Genomic DNA, 18,372 nt, shown 5'->3' with positions numbered 1-18,372 from the left:
TTTCTCACTAATATGTGAATAATAGCTTGTGAACTATTACTAAAGTTACTATCAATTGTATTTTTTACTTCAAATCAGTAACATTTCAAGTTAATTGATATTTACTAAGGATCTGGTAATTATATTTTTTAAATAATAAGTTAGCTAAAAGACAAATGTCCAAAAAACTTCTAATCCAGAACCCTTCTATCTAGTTATTTTCCTAGTAAAGATAACATATAATACTTTTTCTCTCAATTCTTCTAAAGTTCTCAGGGTGAAGGAGTAGGAAAGCCTATGCTGCTAGAACGTTTGTTCCATTATTTATGAGGTTGTACCCCCAAAATATAGCCCTCACTTTCCTTCAGCTTCAAAAATAGGCATGTGATCACCACAATATTATCTGTTAATGAGACCTTTCAGATAACAGAAACCAGATGTTAGTTTCCTGGAATGGGAGGTCTTTGAAAAATACTTTCTGTTGAAAACACCCAGCCCTCAAAACCCTGTGGATTTTTAGGGCACAGACTCCCTTCACCAAAACATGATGGAGGGCTGATATTTCCTCCAGTTGTCTACAGAGAGGAAAAGCAGGGACGTGGGAGGCTCAGGCTGTTAAGGCCGCGAAAAGGATGAGAATGAAAAGGGAATTGAGGAAGTAGAGAGGAAACCTAAAACCCTTGGTTGCACTGAAGAGGCCTCTTCAACAGTATGCGGGGCGGGGGGCGGGGAAGGGGGCGAAGTACTCTAATTTGAGCCTGTTCCCCATTTATATCAGTCAATCAGTCAGCAGATGGGTTGGACTACATAAATTTCAAGTCCCTTTGAATCCTGAGATTTATGATTCTGTTGGAGGAATTTGACTTTCCACACCATCAATGGATAAATTGGTAAATAGCTCGATTTTTCCCTGAAATGACAACATTCTCATTTTGTCAGCGCTTCTGAGTTCTTATGAGGCTACACAAAGAAAAAGAATGCAAAGACACTATTTTTCCCATTTTTGGCTGTAAGCAATTCTAAAACACCACCAGAATAACCTGTTGATCAAATAAGCTAAGTTTAGTAGATTTATTGTAGTAAGAGAGAATAACAATTAAACAGTTTTAGTAGGGTCTCAAAATGGGTAAATTAAGTGATGATATTTATAGTTTTAGGGCCTGAATTAGATGATTTTGAGGCAGGCCACCTAGGCAGAAATTGGTGGGATTGGGCAGAGTTTATTGATATCATTTTGAATAAGTAGGCCCAATGAAGCAAGGATCTTGAAGTAAGCTTTGATGAGCAAGTTATTTTAGTTTGTTCTAGCAAGTATCTTATGTTATTACTACTCATTCCCGACATTGCTACATATAGGAACAAAAAAAGTATGCATGGTCCCCAAAGTTTGTAATACCGGAACTGCAGTAACATCAGCATCATAGCTGAATAAGACATCCCTTGTTCATGCCCCCCTCTCTACAGCAACACTGTGGCATCCATTCATGGACAAAAGAATAGCAACCAATCCCAAAGACATAAAGATCTCAATTTATCTGATAAAGAATTCAAAATAACTGTTTTAAAGAAACTCAGTGGGTTACAAGAAAACACAATTTAATGAACTCAGGAAAACAATATGAACAAAATAAGTTTAACAAAAGAAATTTTAAAAAACAAACCCAACAGAATACTGGAGCTGAAAAATATAATGAATTTAATAAGAAATGTAATAGAGAGCATCAATATCAGAGTGGATCAAGCAAAGAAAGAATCTGTGAGTTAGAAGGCAGGAATTTTACAATTATTCAGGAGAGAACACAACAAAAGAATGAAAAAGAGTGAATAGAGCTCACTTAATGTATTGGATACCATCAAAAGAAATAATCTAAAAATTATTGGAGTTCCAGAAGAAAAGAGGGGAAATGGAGCTTAATTAAATAAATAAAGGCTGAGAACTTCCCAAATCTGGGGAGAGATTTGGATATCCAAATTCATGAAGTTCATGGGTCACCAAACAAACTCAACTTAAAGAGATCTTCTTCAAGACACATTGTAATAAAACTGTCAAAAATCAAAAATAAATCTTAAAAGGATCGAGAAAAAGAAATCTGTAACTTACAAGAGAACTTCCATAAGGCAGTCAGCAGATTTCTTAGCAGAAACCGTACTGACCTGGAGATAGTGGGATGATATATTCGAAGTACTGAAAAAAAGAAAATACCAACCAGGAACATTCTATCCAGCAGAATTATTCTTCAGAAATGAAATGATAAGGACTTTCCCAACAAACAAAAGCTGAGGTAATTAATCATCACTCGTCCTGCCTTAAAATAAATGCTAAAATGACTTCAAACTGAAATTAAAGAATACTAATTAGTCATATGAAAATACTGGTTGTATATTGTATACTGTATTTTACTGGCATAAAAAAAAGTCTCATAGGCCAATGGAAAAAGAATTGAGAACCCAGTAATAAACCCTCACATATATGGTCAGCTAATATTTGACAAGAGAGCCAAAAATACTCAGTGCGGAAAAATAGTCTCTAGTAAATAGTGTTGGAAGAAGTGGATAATCACATGCAGAAGAATGAAATTGAACCTCTAGCTTATTCCACTCACAAAAATGAACTCAAAATGGATGAAAGACTTGAAACCTGAAACTGTAAATTCCTAGAAGAAAACATGGGGGAAAGCTCCTTGATGTTGGTCTTGACAGTTTTTTGGATATGACCCCAAAAGCACAAGTAACAAAAGCAAAAATTAGTAAGACCTCATCAAACGAAAAAGTTTCTGCACAGCAAAGGAAACTATCAACAGAACGAAAAGGCGATCTATGGAATGAGAGAAAATATTTGCAAATCATATATCTGATAAGGGGTTGTAGCAAAAACATAAAATGAACTCCTACAAATTAATAGCAAAGAAAAAGCTCTTCCTCAATCAATCTAAGTAAAAATGGATAGAGGACCTGAATAGACATTTCTCCAAAGAGAAATACAAATGGCCAAGAGACATATGAAAAAATTTCTCAGACACTAATCATCAGAGAAATTAAAACCACCATGAGATATCACCTCACACCTGTCAGAATGGCTATCATAAAAAAAAACAACAAACAACAAGTGCTGGTTAGGATGTGGAGAAAGGGGAACACTAGTTCACTGCTGGTGGGAATGCAGACTGGTGCAGCCACTATGGAAAACAGTATGGAATTTCCTCAAGAAATTAAAAATGGAACTTCCATTTGACCCATCAATCCCACTTCTGAAAATATAACCTAAAAACCCCAAAACACAAATTAGGAAGAATATATGCACCCCTATGTTCATAGAAGTGTTATTTATAGTAGCTAAGATCTGGGAAGAGCCCAAGTGCCCATCAGTATATAAAAAAAGGCTGTGGGACATTTACACAATACATTACTATGCAGCTGTAAAAAAAAAAAAAAAAAAAGAAAGAAAGAAAGAAAAAAAGAAGAAAAAAGAGTGATCTCTTACCATTTGGAACAGCCTGGAGGGACCTGGAGACTATTATGCTAAGTGAAATAAGCAATCTGAGAAAGATAAATATCACATGATCTCACTTATTTGTGGAATCTAATGAACAAAATTAATTGACCAACAAAATAAGATCAGAAGCAGGGAGGCATGGGACAGACTGACATACCTCAATGTGGGGATGGGGGGACAAGAAGAGATAAACCAAAGAACTTGCATGCATTGCCCATGAACACAGGCAGTAATGTAGTGAAGACCTGAGTGTGGGGTTGAGGGCTGGGAGGAGGATGGAAAGGGGGAGAAATGGGAGATATCTGTAATACTATCAGCAATAATATATATTTTTAAATAAAAATAGAACTACCATATGACCCAGCAACTCACGCATGGGTATATATCCAAAAGAAATGAGAACAGAATCTTGAAGAAATATCTGCACTCCTGTGTTTATTGGAGCCTTATTCACAATAACCAAGAGAGGGAAACAGTCTAATTATTCTCAGTGGGTGAACAGATAAAGAAGATGGGTTTATATAGACAGTAGAATATTATTTAGCTTCAAGAAAGAAGGAAGTTTTATCTCTTGTGACAACATGGATGGAACTTGAGGGCATTAACCTAAGTGAAATAAGAGAAAGACAAATCACTTACATGTGGAATCTAAAAAAGCTGGACTCATAGAAACAGAGAGTAGAATGGTGGTTGCCAGGGACTAGGCATAGGCGAAATGGTGAGATGTGGTGAAAGGGAACAAACTTCCAGTTATAAGATGAGTATTTGGGGGGATCTAATGTACAGTATGGTGAGTATGGTTAGCATACTGTATTATATACTTGGAAGTTGCTAAGAGAGAAAATCTTAAATGTTCTCACCATAAAAAAGAAATGGTAATTATGTGAGGTGATAGAGGTATTACTGTGCTAGTCATTTTACAATACATCAGTAAGTCAAATCAACACAGTTGTACACTTAAAGTTACACAATGTTATATGTCAATTATATTTCAATAAAGCTGAAAGGAAAAGAACAAAAATGGACAGGAAAATATATTTAGTGTATGCTTTGAATGCCTAGGTTCGCTTCCAAAATAAAGGACTCATTTCTCAGCTACTGGGGCAATAATGCTGACAGCTCTCAGTTGCCAGCATCTTAGAAGGATTGCCTCAGGTGATGATCTTGTCCTCATTCGAGGTCACACTATGTGGCAGATTATATTTTTTTAAAAATGGCCACAGCAACGTTATTCTTCTGGCAAGCTCTTGTTACAATGTGACTTCACCACATCTCCCATTATGTGGAAGAAAAGACTTTTTAACATGACCTAGAAGCAGGAGTGGTTAAGCACGGAATTAGACTAACAATGACACCCAGTAGCCATTTTTGTGTTTAGAAGACATTTAAAACACAAAACCTTGTACAGTGAGAGGTTCTAAACAAATACACTGTGCCTGTGTAATTCTTATTTCTCCACCCCGTGACTTCAAATAAATACAAAGAAGTCTAACAACAAAAAAAGATCTACACAATGGATAGTTTCTAAGTAAGAGGCAGAGGGCCTGAAAACAATGCATTGACCATACAGAGACGCCCACCGCATATGGTTGGGCAGGTTTGCATTGCCTAATGTTGTCTTTATGAGAATTGTGCAGCATATAAATGCTTACCGGTGCGTGATGGCCTTGAACACATGCTTGTAAGGGGAAAAGCGATGCATGTGAGGAAACCTTTTTCATGCAGTGGATTTGGCTTGTCTATCAGCAGTCTCTCCTTTGCACCTGTGCACTCCCATATAACTCTACCGTTGGCGCTTGTCTGAGCTTTTCACTCCTGCTCCAATTCTCATTCTGAATCCTAAGTGTGTTACCTTCTCTAATTATTATTGTCCAGATACATCAAATCTGGCTAAGTGTCTGATGCCGACCCATTACCTGAATATGCCTCCATTACCTGGTCCCAGACTCCAGACTGTTCTTGTGTCTCATTTAACAAACATTTACCAAAAAAACCCAAAACACAACAATGTGCTGGGTAATATGATATGTGCTAAGGATATGACTATAATCCCCACCTTCATGTAACTTTTTGTCTATTGGACAATCTTGTCCACAAGCTTGTCAGCTCTACTTAAGATAGAGCCTCTCTCCAACTTTCCTCCCAAGCCTCCTGTTCTTCCCCTCTCCTCAGTATCTTAAAGCTGCTGTTCATTGGCCTTTAAGAGAGATGACACCTGTAAAGGGCTAGGGAAACACACTTCCTGTTCCTGGAAATGGATGAAATCTAGTGAGAAATGGGTATAATTTTTAGCTTACTTTGGAAGCAATCAGAGCAACAGTTGAAACACAAATGAAATGCTTGCGGTACTGTGCACGGCTGTCTTGAACAGAAGCTTAGTCTGGGAGAAAATGCAAAGGGAATTACAGGTTGCTTTTCTCCATTGCGAAAAAGAATGCTTTTCTAAATATATTTTTATTGATTTCAGAGGAGAAGAGAGAAGTAGAGTGATAGAAATATCAATGATGAGAGAGAATCATTGATTGGCTGCCTCCTGCACAGCCCCACACTGGGTATCAAGCCCCCAACTTGGGCATGTGCCCTGACTGGGAATCGAACTGTGACCTCCTGGTTCATAGGTTGACCTCCTGGTTCATAGGTTGACACTCAGCCACTGAGCCATGCCATTGGGCTAGAAAAAGGATGCTTTGCTACCATTCCATGTCATTACATTTGTCTACATAATTCGCTATCAAGACTTGGGGAAATCTCACCAGAAGACAAAGAGAGGAGGGAATAGAATTGGGGAAACTGGAGTCAAACAACCAACCAGAAGTATAGAACTGCACTGAAGTAAAAGGGGTGCCTGGTAATGTTAATCTTGATACCTATCAAGGGTTATAAGGAGGGTCAGCTCACTGTGTCTTTGGCTCTCATGTACCAGGAAGTGCTGTAGGAAAGGAAAAGACATAGCTGCTCTGAGGTAATCCACTCTGAAGAAATTAAGAAAGAAGTTGCCCAAGTTTTAGGAATTATAAAAGGCAAAGGTACAAAAAGACTCCATCAAGGTCAAAAGATACACTATGAAGAAGGCAAGTCACAATGTCTAACCAGGATTCTAAGCATAACCTGTTGTAAGGGATGGATCATTGGTTTTTACTGTGTAGTCTCAGCCTGGGGGAACTAGCCCATAAAAGGCAGTTCCCTTTTTCTCATTATTCTTCTACTCTGATAGCTTCTGACTAGATAGTTTAGAAAACCAAGATTTTGATCCATTTGATCAAATTTTACATGTACAAATGGCAATATACACTAGAGCAAATTTTAAAGAAATATAAATATGTACATATAGTTAGGTATTTACTATATTTTTTTATCATTCAAAACTATACCATTCAATGTGGTAGCCACTAACCATGTGTGCCTATTTAAATTTATATTTAAATTCATAAAATTAAGTGGGAGGAAAAATTCATTTCATGAGTTATACTAGTGATATTTCAAGGACTCACAAGCCACAATAACCTAATAACTCTCCTGCTGGGCTCTCAAAGATTCCTTGAAGAACCAGATTTTAAATTATTAAAAATATATTTGACTTATTTAATAGAGTACTTTATAAGCAGAGAAACATCATGGGCACATAATAGGATAAAGAGTACATGAAGTATTTAAATTTTGCTCTTAGAAGAGAAAGTGAGGTTTTGTTTTTATTTTTAGATGACTTTTAATTGAAGCTATTCTAAACTCTGTTGAGTAAGTTGCTAAGTTTCTTCCTTTCACAAGCTCTGCCAGTTAAGAGTAGGGACCAAGGGTTTTTTTGTTTTGGTTTTTATTTTACAGTGGTATGGGGGAGTGGGAGAATGAACATTTGTTTAAGAACTCGAGGGAAAGGGGCTTGTTTTACATGAGTAGCTATGTACATGTGGATCATAAGCATTTTGCAGCCACCTTGAGCCAGAGACAATTGCAAAATTGCTTGTAAGATCCGGCCCCTTTTTTTCTTACTGACTCGGTTTAAATTCTAGTTAGAGTTTTTCTTTTCTTTCCTTTTCTTTTCTTCTCTTCTCTTTTCTTTTCTTTTAATACACAAGACACAAACCACAATTCAATAAACTTGTTATTAAACTAACTAATGAAATAAATAGAAGACTTTAGTTGCCTTGAGTAATCAGCTTCCAGAGAGTGGATTATATCAATCCTTTAGCCACAATTTGGACTTTGATTATAACCATGTCTCAATGGAAAAATAAGAGAGGAAGCAGGAAGGTTTTTCATCCTAGAGAGTTAGTAATAGTTTGGGGTTATTTTTTAAATTTGGTATAAATGTGGTAAAGCCCAATTTGTATCAAATAAGAGAGGAAAATTTTATTTTCAAGATCTTCAAATGTTGAAAAAAAATGGGGATTCTTGCTATACCCATTATTGGTCGATTAAAAAAAAATCAGTTGGAAAAGCCAGTGCTTTTGAAAGCTTAGAATTTAGGCCTAAAAAGAAATACCTTTTAAAAATATAAAAAGTGATTATAATTATAATTATTTTCACCCAACCAACGCTGTACTCTGCACTCACCCCATAAAAATCTCTGCTGGCTCCTGACTCCGCGAGATTCTGTGAGGTGCTCCAGGATATCAGAGTGGAAATCCTATCCCAGCTTAGAGCTGAAATCCTACGTATTTAAGGAAACGCCAAATCGGCTTTTTTGGGTGGCTGCCTTACTTGTATTCTCGGTTTTGTTACTAATAATCCAACGGGGGGTCAAGAATTTCTGTCTGGAGAGGAGGGACTTATATATTCAATCCAGTTACAAGCAGGGAACTGGGAAACTTGTCTCAAACCTGAATTTGTGCAGCAAACCCCAAGTTTATGTGTTTATTTAGAATGGCTTTGTGGGGGAAGGAGGAGTTGAGGCTAATAATGAGGATGACTGAAGTCGCTCCAAGCAACCCTTCGAGCTGTGTGTGTGAAGGACATAAATTATAGAAATGTTGGGATCGCTATAACTCAGCAATTTGTTTATCCAGCCTTAGCAGGAGTGAACTAAATTTCCTATAACTAAGTTTCCCAGATAGCTAGTGCCGACCATGTGCAACACCAAAACAGTTTACGCTAACCATTTGAATCAAAAATGTCCCTGAATATATATCATACTTCATTGACTTCTTAAACAATATAACAACAGTGAATTTTCTGATGATGACCAGGCTGCTCGAGATGAAATCTAAATCTAGGACTCGACTGCGTGGGCCTGTCAATGAGAAGCTTGTGCGGGAGGCGAAGAGCAGGAAGCACCTCCTGAGGCCCTGCCGCCCCAGCACTGGGACAGGTGTGAGGGCGCCACGCAATCCAGCAGCAAAGACAAGAAGCAGGGTCATGGGGACGGAGCCCTGCGCCAGGCGCTGGGGTAGCACCGAGGAGCACCCTTACCCAATGTGAGACAGTCCTGCACTAAAGGAGAACAGATTGCTAGACTTATATAGTCTTTATTTCTATTTTTTTATGGTTCTTTTGTCTCCTGCTTCAAAAACTGCCTAATGTCTTTTCTCATTCCGACTAACTCCTTAAAACCAAACACCACGTCTTACTCATCTTTGTGTCTCAACGCCTAGTAAAAGTCCTGGCGAGTTTGTGGAATGCTTTTAGTTAAATCTGTGTTAACATTTCCAGTGGCCCTATTTCCTCAAGTTCCTAGACTATGCTAAAACTGCTGCTAATGCCGTGTTAAATAGTGAAACTTACTAAAACAGTAACCCTATTTTACACATATTACCAGGCCATATACAGTAGAATCTGGGTGAGATTTCAATAGAGATTCTGTCTCCCATAGAATAAGGCACATGTGCGTAGTTATCTTGCTGGGGTTTTTTTTTAAATTTTGGATACATGGCTATGTTGTGGATGTTGGACGCTCCTGCAAGTCTAATGTGAGCTGATATCGTTGTCATTACCTACCTATGAACAACTGGAAAGGAGCAAAGCGGAGGCTAAGAATAGACACATGCCCAGTAAAGTCTGGGTGGAATAGGGAAGGTACTTGCTCGTCAGTCACACTTGGAAACAGGTCATTGGCCAGAGTACGCATGGCCACTGCAAATGTGGGAAGATTTGAGATAAATAAGCTCCTAAGCAAAGGAGTTTTCACTTTTGCCTCGTGGCTCTTGTTTGCTCCAGCTTGACTCCTGGCCCGCAGGACTCTCACGCTCCTGCTCAGAGCCATGCACACCCCGTACAATGGACTAATGGACTGCAACTAACCTGATACTGTACCGGACCCAGCTCCTCCATGGAACGGAAACTCTGGACACTGTCTTTGCTTCTAGCTCTACTGAATCCCCAGCTGCACACCTTCAAGTACTGGGCTAAGACAAATGGGACTTGGCAAACCCAGAAATGTAATTCCACGCAAATAAAGCTTTCTACCAATCCCATCCTCCATGGGGCCTCTGGAAATGCTTATTCCCATAGCACCTCAGAGCCCCACTCCCGCTAGCAATGGAGAAAGACCCGCCATCCATTTCTCCAATAACAAAACTATCTGAAGAGTCAGTAAAGGTAACATTAAGCAGAATATAACTTCTTTAAAATCAGTTTGGGCCACATACTAATAAGTTATTAGAATTAAGAATTAAATGGTGTTTAAAGAAGAAGATTCCTGCCACTGCTTGAAGCTTAGACTCCTTTTACGTCATATACAATAGCATCATGTGTAGCCTCATTCTAGAACAATACTTTTGGCAGACAGGAGCAAAAATCATACTGAGACATTCTTTCCTTGAGTCCCTCACACACCCAAGCTCTCAAAGACAAGGTACTTCCCTTCCAGTGCCTCAGTTTCTTCATCTATAATGTAGTCAAATGGGACCCTGTGATTTCTAAGGTTCCTTGTTTCTCTGTGATTCTAAACAGAGATCACAGACCCCAGAGTCTGAATTGAGGCCGCGAGGATGTCTCCAGGTCTTGATTTGTCACATCCCAACCACAACTGTTGTGTACAAGACCATTTTATTTGTGCCCAAGTGGCTCCTTATCCATTTAGTGGCTTGCCATGTAACCCCCATGTAACAGTGCCTGAGAAAATAAGTGTGAGGTCTGTTCAAACGGTGGAATTGGAAAACATGTTGCCACAGTCATCCCCAAGGAACAGAATATACCCATCCATTCATCATAATTTATATGCTTTGAATATTCTATTTTTCTGCAGTTGGGAAACACTGATGGCCTTAAGTATCTGAGGGAATAAAAATTAGGATATTAACAAACATTCATTAACAGAAGTCTACTGAAAACCATCACCACGAAATAGTGCAAGAAAATGCTGGGATGTTAGTCAACACCAACATTATACAGTTCAGAGCCTCATTACACAACACAAATGTACAACTGTGGCCCAATTTGGGGGACAAGGAGAATGACTTTTTAAAGAATGTATACCCAGTTCATTTCAATAATGGCATATATTCAAAATAATAATTTATAATAAAATAGTTCTTTGTCTCAATACCAGTAGTAAGTATATAATGAACGTGCAATGCAAAAAAAAAATCTGATTAGAGGGACAAACATATCAGCCTGCTCACAAATACTTCATGAAAACCATGGTCAAGAGCACAATATAACTTTGTAGGACAGTCTTTGAAATTCTAACAGGCACTTGAGGGAGAAGTTAAATATTAGCAGGAAATAGCTGCACGCAAATTAAATCTCAGCAGCTCGAGACCATCAACACTTTAGGAAAAAGTGTATCATTAGTCGTGCTAGGCGTTCAATAAGAAGAATGATATCCAGTTTTCTGTGACTTACACTCAGAGAAGATCTTACTTAGACTTTCAGTCACGTGTGCAGTAGGGGGAGGAAGGCAGGCATTAAAGGTAGCTGAATGCTACAGGTATCACTTGTTAGAGGAAGATTGCTGAGCCTTCTTTTCTAATGTGGTCGGACTCTTTTACAGTCTGTGGCATGTAGGGGGAAACACTAAAGGTGGGTATCAGGCAGAACAAACTGCAGGCCTTGTGCTGATGTCATGAACGGAGCCACTGCCTCCTTTCTGACCACGTGCATCACACCAGTCCCAAGCTAAGCAAGACCTGGGCTGTCTTTGCCCAGAATTCAGAGGGAGCCGAGTGAGGGGAGAGACAGTTCTCCCTGGCTAGAATCTCGGGTTGCTGGGGGGGAGTCATATTGGAACACACAATTGGAGAAGAGAGGAGAAGGTGGTAATTTCATGTAAGAAAACCCAGCAATGTTTGCACCTTGGCAATGATAATTATGGCAATAGAGCCCATCTGGTATGTGCACCCAATGAAATCTTTTGCAAACATTAAAATTATTAGGACAAAACCTAGGTGCATGGGGAAATTGTGATACTATACTGGGTAAAGAAAGCAACCACACCATAACAATAAGGTAAAATATATATTTGCATATGACAGATGGAGAGATACATAGAAAATTGAAAATAGTTTCACTGTTTGGAAAGTGGGATTATGGGAGAATTGTTTTCTTTGGAGTAATGCAATCATTAATGCTGCTAATATATTCTTACAATAATATCCTTTGCCTTGCTGAAACGTGTCAAAATGAGTAGATTTTGTAAAGCTTAGTTTTTTTCTCTGCTTTAATTATTTAAAGTGAGGCCTCCACTACTTCCCTCTTAAATTTGAGGACTAATGTACCCTTAATCTTGTTATTCATTGAATAATCAAATACATTTCTTATGCAGAAAGACAGCTCAAAGCCCAACTTTGAAAGTAATGTGGGTCCAGCCTTAGGAAGATTTATTTTGAAATTTTACCATTAGGACTTGATTCGCATCAAGGAAAAAACTGTAGTTCATATCGGCACTTACCCTAGCAGTGTCATTTAGGACAGCCCTGAAGACAAGGAGATGTGCACAGTGTGACCAGAGCACGTGGGGAAAGCCCACTGGGCCTTTCTTATGCCAGGTAAATAAGATCAAAATGAGCCTCTAGGATGGCCTTGAAATAGAGCATAAGTGTTTTAAATGAGCAAATTGCATTCAGAGAAAAGTCGAGGTAATATTGCAGTGTGCCTAGGGTTGGAAACTGCAGAGGGTTAAGAACTCGTCATTATTGATGAGTCTAAGGTCATCACAAAGGTGAGGGCTGCCTCCTTGAGTCATTTTCCAATTGCTTCTTCAGAAGGGAAGTGTGCTAGACACAAACCTGGGCTCACAAGAGGTTAAGGGTCCCAGCCACAGACTGTACCAGAAACAGATGGGACAAGAGCCCCGGCCTCATTAACAGCACACTTACACCGTCTGCTTACCATCTTTCTTTCTTTTTTAAATCCTCAGCCAAGGACATGCTTAAGAGAGGCAGGGAGAGAGAGTGCATGCCCCAACCAGGGATCAAACCCACAACTCAGTTATATATGCATTGACCAGAAATCTGACCGGCAACCTTTGGGTGAATGGGACGATGCTCAACCAACTGAGCCAATCTGGCCGGGCTCTGCTTACCATCTTTCTCCGTACAGTTAGCCAAGCTCAGGCTAAGGGAGGCAGTGACATGCTGCCAGTCACCTCCAGAGCCTCTCAGAGGTCGAGAGACTTTGAGGTTCTCGGTATATATAGAAATGAAGAGATTTGACTTAGGGTAAACACACATGCAGTATATAGATGATGCATCATAGAATTGTATGCTTGAAACCCATCTAATTGTACTAACCAATGTCACCCCAATAAATTTAATTTTAAAAAGGAAATGAAGCAATGTCTAAACAGGGTTACAGAAATTTTTGGTACATTTTTAATATTTACATTTAACAAATTGCTGCTTTTGAAGGACACCAAAAACAAAACAAAAAAAACCCAAAAAACTCACCATTTAAAAATGGTAATTACAGGATTTATGTGGCCGTTAAGTCCTAGCACACTGTGGTTGGTGTGGTCCAGATAATGGGGTACAAGTTTAAAGTGGTCAGTGGGTCTTGTCTTCTTTCAGTCCTCTCGGTTATCACTCCAGACCCAGCATTCAGTTACACTTGAGACCCCTCATGCCAGAAGCCCAGGCCAGACCCCACCTTGCCCCCCCCATCGAAGGTACTGTTTATCTCTCCTGAATGTTCCCAATTAGAAATCTTTCCTGCCAAAACCGGTTTGGCTCAGTGGATAGAGCGTCGGCCTGCGGACTGAAAGGTCCCAGGTTCGATTCCAGTCAAGGGCATGTACCTTGGTTGCGGGCACATTCCCAGTGGGAGGTATGCAGGAGGCAACTGATCGATGTTTCTCTCTCATCGATGTTTCTAACTCTCTATCTCTCTCCCTTCCTCTCTGTAAAAAATCAATAAAATATATTTTAAAAAAAAGAAATCTTTCCTTAACCATAATCCTATCACATCACCTGCTCCAACTTACCGTGATATTATAAAGGAGGCAAACAGACAATTTGCAAAGAACCGAAGGGACTTGAGGATGTAAGTTGCTGCCATACTACTGCTAAATATAAAACTGACTCTTTTAGAGCTGGAAGTGATCTTAGAAACCATGTCCACTAAGCTCCTTCTGAGCATCTTACAACGCAGAGATTCTTTCCAAGTAGGTGCTGAGGATGCACTTCGTGCCCGTGGAGCCATGGCAAGTATCAGGGATTGAGGAAGGAAGCGGGGCTGTGGTGTGATTGGGGGATGCACCCCGACGTGGAGAGGCCAGCAGAGAGCCCCAGCGACTAGGGATTGGATCCTTGTCCATTTACAAAGATGCCCTGGAAGCATAGTGGAAAAGTTGTCTTCACTAGAAGGAGGTCCCTGGAGCTGGGTGGCAGCGGGGGTGGTATTGAGGAAAGCAAGGCAGGGAGGTCTTTTCTGAAATGTTTTATTTTAACCACTTAATTACAATGATTACTCATGGCCAGCCACGGTATTCTTATGTGCCAGGAAGCTAGAAATGGCTTAATGAGAGGATGTCCATCAATTTTTATAAGAACAAATTGGCAGGATCCAAAACTTCTGTGATGTCAAAGTCACTGCCTAGAGGTCTTACCGCCTTAAATGGGAGAAAGGACGGGTGCCTGGTGCTTTTCAGGAAACACATCAAAGAGAGGTCATTGGAGAGCAGCCAGCCAGGTCCTATCCAGCAGCAGAACCAAAGCCTGAGCTTCTGCTCCCACGGCCCCATTCCCCTCCCACCCATATTCACAGGAGGGAGCCCTTAGATTTCCTGTGCTCAGTGGGAAGAGCAGGATGGACACTGTGTGGGAGGGCCGTATGGGAGCAGCAAAGCCAGCCCATGCTCGGGTGTCGCGAGTGATGCCTTTGGCAGGTGTTTGTAAGAGAGGGTGGGCTGGGGACTCCTCACACAGAGTACTGCATTGGGAGGGGACACTGAAGAATTGGTTTGTAAAGGACTTTTACTGACATGGGAAAGTCGGCTAATTGTTGATTTACTCATTCGCAATTAGAAATGTTTGCTTTAGCCTTAGCCAGTTTGGCTAAGTGGATAGAGCCTCAGCCTGCGGACTGAAGGGTTCTGGGTTCGATTCCCGTCAAGGGCATATGCCCAGGTTGCGGGCTCAATCCCCAGTGGGAGGCATGCAGGAGGCAGCCAATCAAGATTCTCATCATTGATGTTTCTATCTCTCTCTCTCTCCCTCTCCCTTCCTCTCTGAAATCGATAAAAATATATTTTTAAATAAATGTTTGCTTTTTTAGAAAACTTAACTCTGATATTTGATTTTATAGGGAAAAGCACAGACTTAATGAAGAAATAAGAATTATAAAAGAGCGGCAGGAAAGAATTAACAAGGAGCTTAAGAGGTTTGTTTCTTATTCAACGCTGTAGTGTTTAAACATTTTAATTGAACAAATGTGTTACATAAAACCACAAGATTTTATTATGTAAAAATACACCAACTCAGATATCTGCAGAGATTTTCTATTCAACAGTTCATCTAGAGTAACATTTTAACTTCCTTTATCCACATAATTACCTACTCTGCTAAGTTAATTACTTGCTAACATTATCATCTTCTCCTTTTACTCCACCAGATATAGAACTTAGGCTCAGGCTTTTAAAAAGCAAGCCCATGAGCATGCCATGCCCTAAGGGAAGATGTAAACTCCAGACCCACCTGTTTAACTGGTCTGCCCCGGACTAGTTCTTTGTCCCACTTCTGTCCCTGCTGTTTCCCCTACACATACACTGTCCCCTACTGAAGCAAGGACATTGGTCTCATTTAATTTATTTATTTTATAAATTAGAGTATAAATAGGAAAGCTGTATTGAGACTAACCCACTTCTTCCAACACACCCACATGCGTGAAAGTGAGCATCATCAGATGAGCACAAACTTCCAGCAGTCCGCGGGGACCAGCATGTGTCAGTCTCGCATACTGTTGACCCTTGAACAACGTTGACCTGCACACAGCCAAAATTCCACATATAACTTTTGACTCCCCAAAGCTTAAGTTGTCCTTGTGCATCCACAGGGTATTAGTCCCAGGACCCCTGCAAATATCAAAGTCTGCAGAGGCTCAAGTCCCTCATACAGAATGGTGTAGATTGATGTAGTTGGCTCTGCCTCCACTGCAAAAACAAAGCCATGTATAAACAGACCTATGCAGCCCAGACCAGTGCTGTTCCAGGGTCAGCTGTCCTAAAAACCACTGAATTGTACAATTCCAAAGGGTAAATTTTATGGTATGTGACATACCTCAATAAACCTGTTATTTATTTAAATAGAGGAGGGCTGTAAACCAAAGGAGAGACTTGGAAGATGGGTTGATGTCAACTGAGATGAACCAGGGTCTCAGGATGAGTTGCAGGTCAAGAAGATTCTAAGAGGGTGTGACTGGAAAAGGGCACAGGGATATTTTGGAGTAAATAAGACTATGATGAAGAGACCCGAACTGTAAGAACACACTTGAGAAACACAGAAGGACAGACCCAGAGGGTAATAAGTGAGGTTGAGGCGATAAAATTGGCAGAGGCAAAGTAGAAGATGAGTGAGGGGACATTTATCACTCACAGAGCACTAAAGCAAGAGACCCCCAAGAGGTAGCCCTACTGTGCCCTCGGGGCAACCCTAGACTAAACACTGAAGAAACCTAGAGCAGGCCTTGCAGGGGGTTGGCAATCCAAACTTTATGCTTGCACAAGTATATTTGGAATTCTTAGACAATTTTACTTCCTACAGATTTCATGGAGGAAGAATAATTTTAAAATGTCTCAGGTGAAAATTTCCAGTGAAATAATAACCTTTTACCCTTTTTCATTGTTCTTTCACTCATCCGTGTTTCTCTTGCTACTAATGTTTCTCCCTTGTCGCAAGTTCCTACCCTTCCTTGCCTAGGCTACTTCTGCCTCTTGCCTCAAAGATCTCTGGATTCAACTACTCATCTCCCTCCTCAATAATTCTTGAATGAGTACTTAGGGACAGAAACCATGAGAGAGCCCTGGATTCCCACTCTCTGTGAGTTTAGTCTAGTGAGCACCCTCACCCTTTTGCCTCTTCCATGTCTCTCTCTCTTTGTCCCCCAGGTCTTTCTCTTGCCAGTCTCTCTTACTCTTCTCTCCCCACTGGCCCTTCCTAAAGTCTGTGCTGAAGCCTGTGAGTGGGGTCAGTTCAGGGAGTGCTGTGTGCAGCATCTCTCCGAAGAGGACACTTCATGGCTGGGGTGCAGTGTCGCACCATGGTTGGAACTGAAGGCTCCAGTCACACTGCTTGGGTTAATCCTCTGCTACTTGTGAGCTCTATGTCTGTGGGGAGGGGACTTGACCTCCCAGAGGCTGTTTCCTCATTGATAACACAGGATAAATAATAGTAGTACCTACTGCATAAGACTGCTGAAAGTGTAATTGAATTAACACTTGCAAAGTGCTGGCAAGTGCCTGGCACATGAAACTCTCTGTAAATGTTGGCCTTAGTTGGTGTCAGTATAAAAACTAGTTTGGTTAACGATTTTCTTTGTTCCATGTTAGACTCCAAGCAAAGGCTACCAAGAAGCCTTTAGAGATTGAAAAAGACTTTAAGAAGTTCCTACATAAACTGGTATGTTTTGTTTTTTAACTAATTGAGAAGTCTCTCTAGCTTCTCTTACTAGTATATAGACTCCAGGGGTGGGCAAACTTTTTGACTCGAGGGCCACAATGGGTTCTTAAACTGGACCAGAGGGCCGGAACAAAAGCATGGATGGAGTGTTTGTGTGAACTAATATAAATTCAAAGTAAACATCATTACATAAAAGGGTACGGTCTTTTTTTTTTTTTAGTTTTATTCATTTCAAAGGGGCCGGATCCGGCCCGCGGGCCATAGTTTGCCCACGGCTGGACTAGACAATATTAAGTAAACAGTATGTGGCTTCATATGTTATTTCATCATCCATGTGCACATTTCATATGTCTGTGACTATCTCATGTCCACTATCCCCACCCCTTGCTTCTGACCAAGGATAATTTATGCAACTAAAAACCTCCAAATGCAGTCAGATTTTCAAATTAACAGAAAATTATTGGTGTTTGAAATCATATTCATATTTTCCATTCATAATTGAAAATATATTGGATCCCAACCACTATGTTAAATGAATGGGCCCTACCCACAATTAACAGAAACATAAGACAGAAATGAAAAGGTTCTGAACAGAGTGGAAAGAAAGAAAAGGAGAGAGACTGGGCCAGCTTCCCGTTTTCCGTGTCCTCCCCTCTTCTGCTTATGGGCAGTCCTGTGCCATCAGAAGGGCCTTTTCCCTCCCAGCAGGCAAGGCCATGTAGGGATTAGTGTACAACAAATCTGAAGGCTGGGCAATCTGAGGTCAGAAGCAGGAGAGAGCCTTTTCTTTTCAGTATGCCAGGCTACCAATCAAAAATCTAGAGCAGTCCTCATTGGCTGTGGGTGTAATGTCAAAACAGGAGTTAAATAATCTAATCTAATTCTTATAGAAGCCATAAAGGTACAACAGAAAGG

The 18,372-nt window shown here is 40.2% G+C and overlaps 1 protein-coding gene across 1 annotated transcript in view; it reads left to right on the top strand.

The window, feature by feature from the left end:
- FAM227B (family with sequence similarity 227 member B) overlaps positions 1-18,372 on the top strand; it is a 204,195-nt gene that overhangs the window by 182,969 nt on the left and 2,854 nt on the right. The window contains exons 14-16 of the mRNA XM_036301039.1: positions 13,808-13,885; positions 15,149-15,223; positions 17,388-17,457. Of these exons, the coding sequence (XP_036156932.1) occupies positions 13,808-13,885; positions 15,149-15,223; positions 17,388-17,457 (223 nt within the window). The remainder of the gene's footprint in view (positions 1-13,807; positions 13,886-15,148; positions 15,224-17,387; positions 17,458-18,372) is intronic.

The sequence above is a fragment of the Myotis myotis genome, unplaced genomic scaffold (assembly GCF_014108235.1).
Source record: "Myotis myotis isolate mMyoMyo1 unplaced genomic scaffold, mMyoMyo1.p scaffold_m19_p_1, whole genome shotgun sequence".
Classification (NCBI taxonomy): domain Eukaryota; kingdom Metazoa; phylum Chordata; class Mammalia; order Chiroptera; family Vespertilionidae; genus Myotis; species Myotis myotis.
The sequence above is the reverse complement of the archived record's forward strand: the minus strand, read 5'-3'. Positions and strand labels throughout refer to the sequence as shown.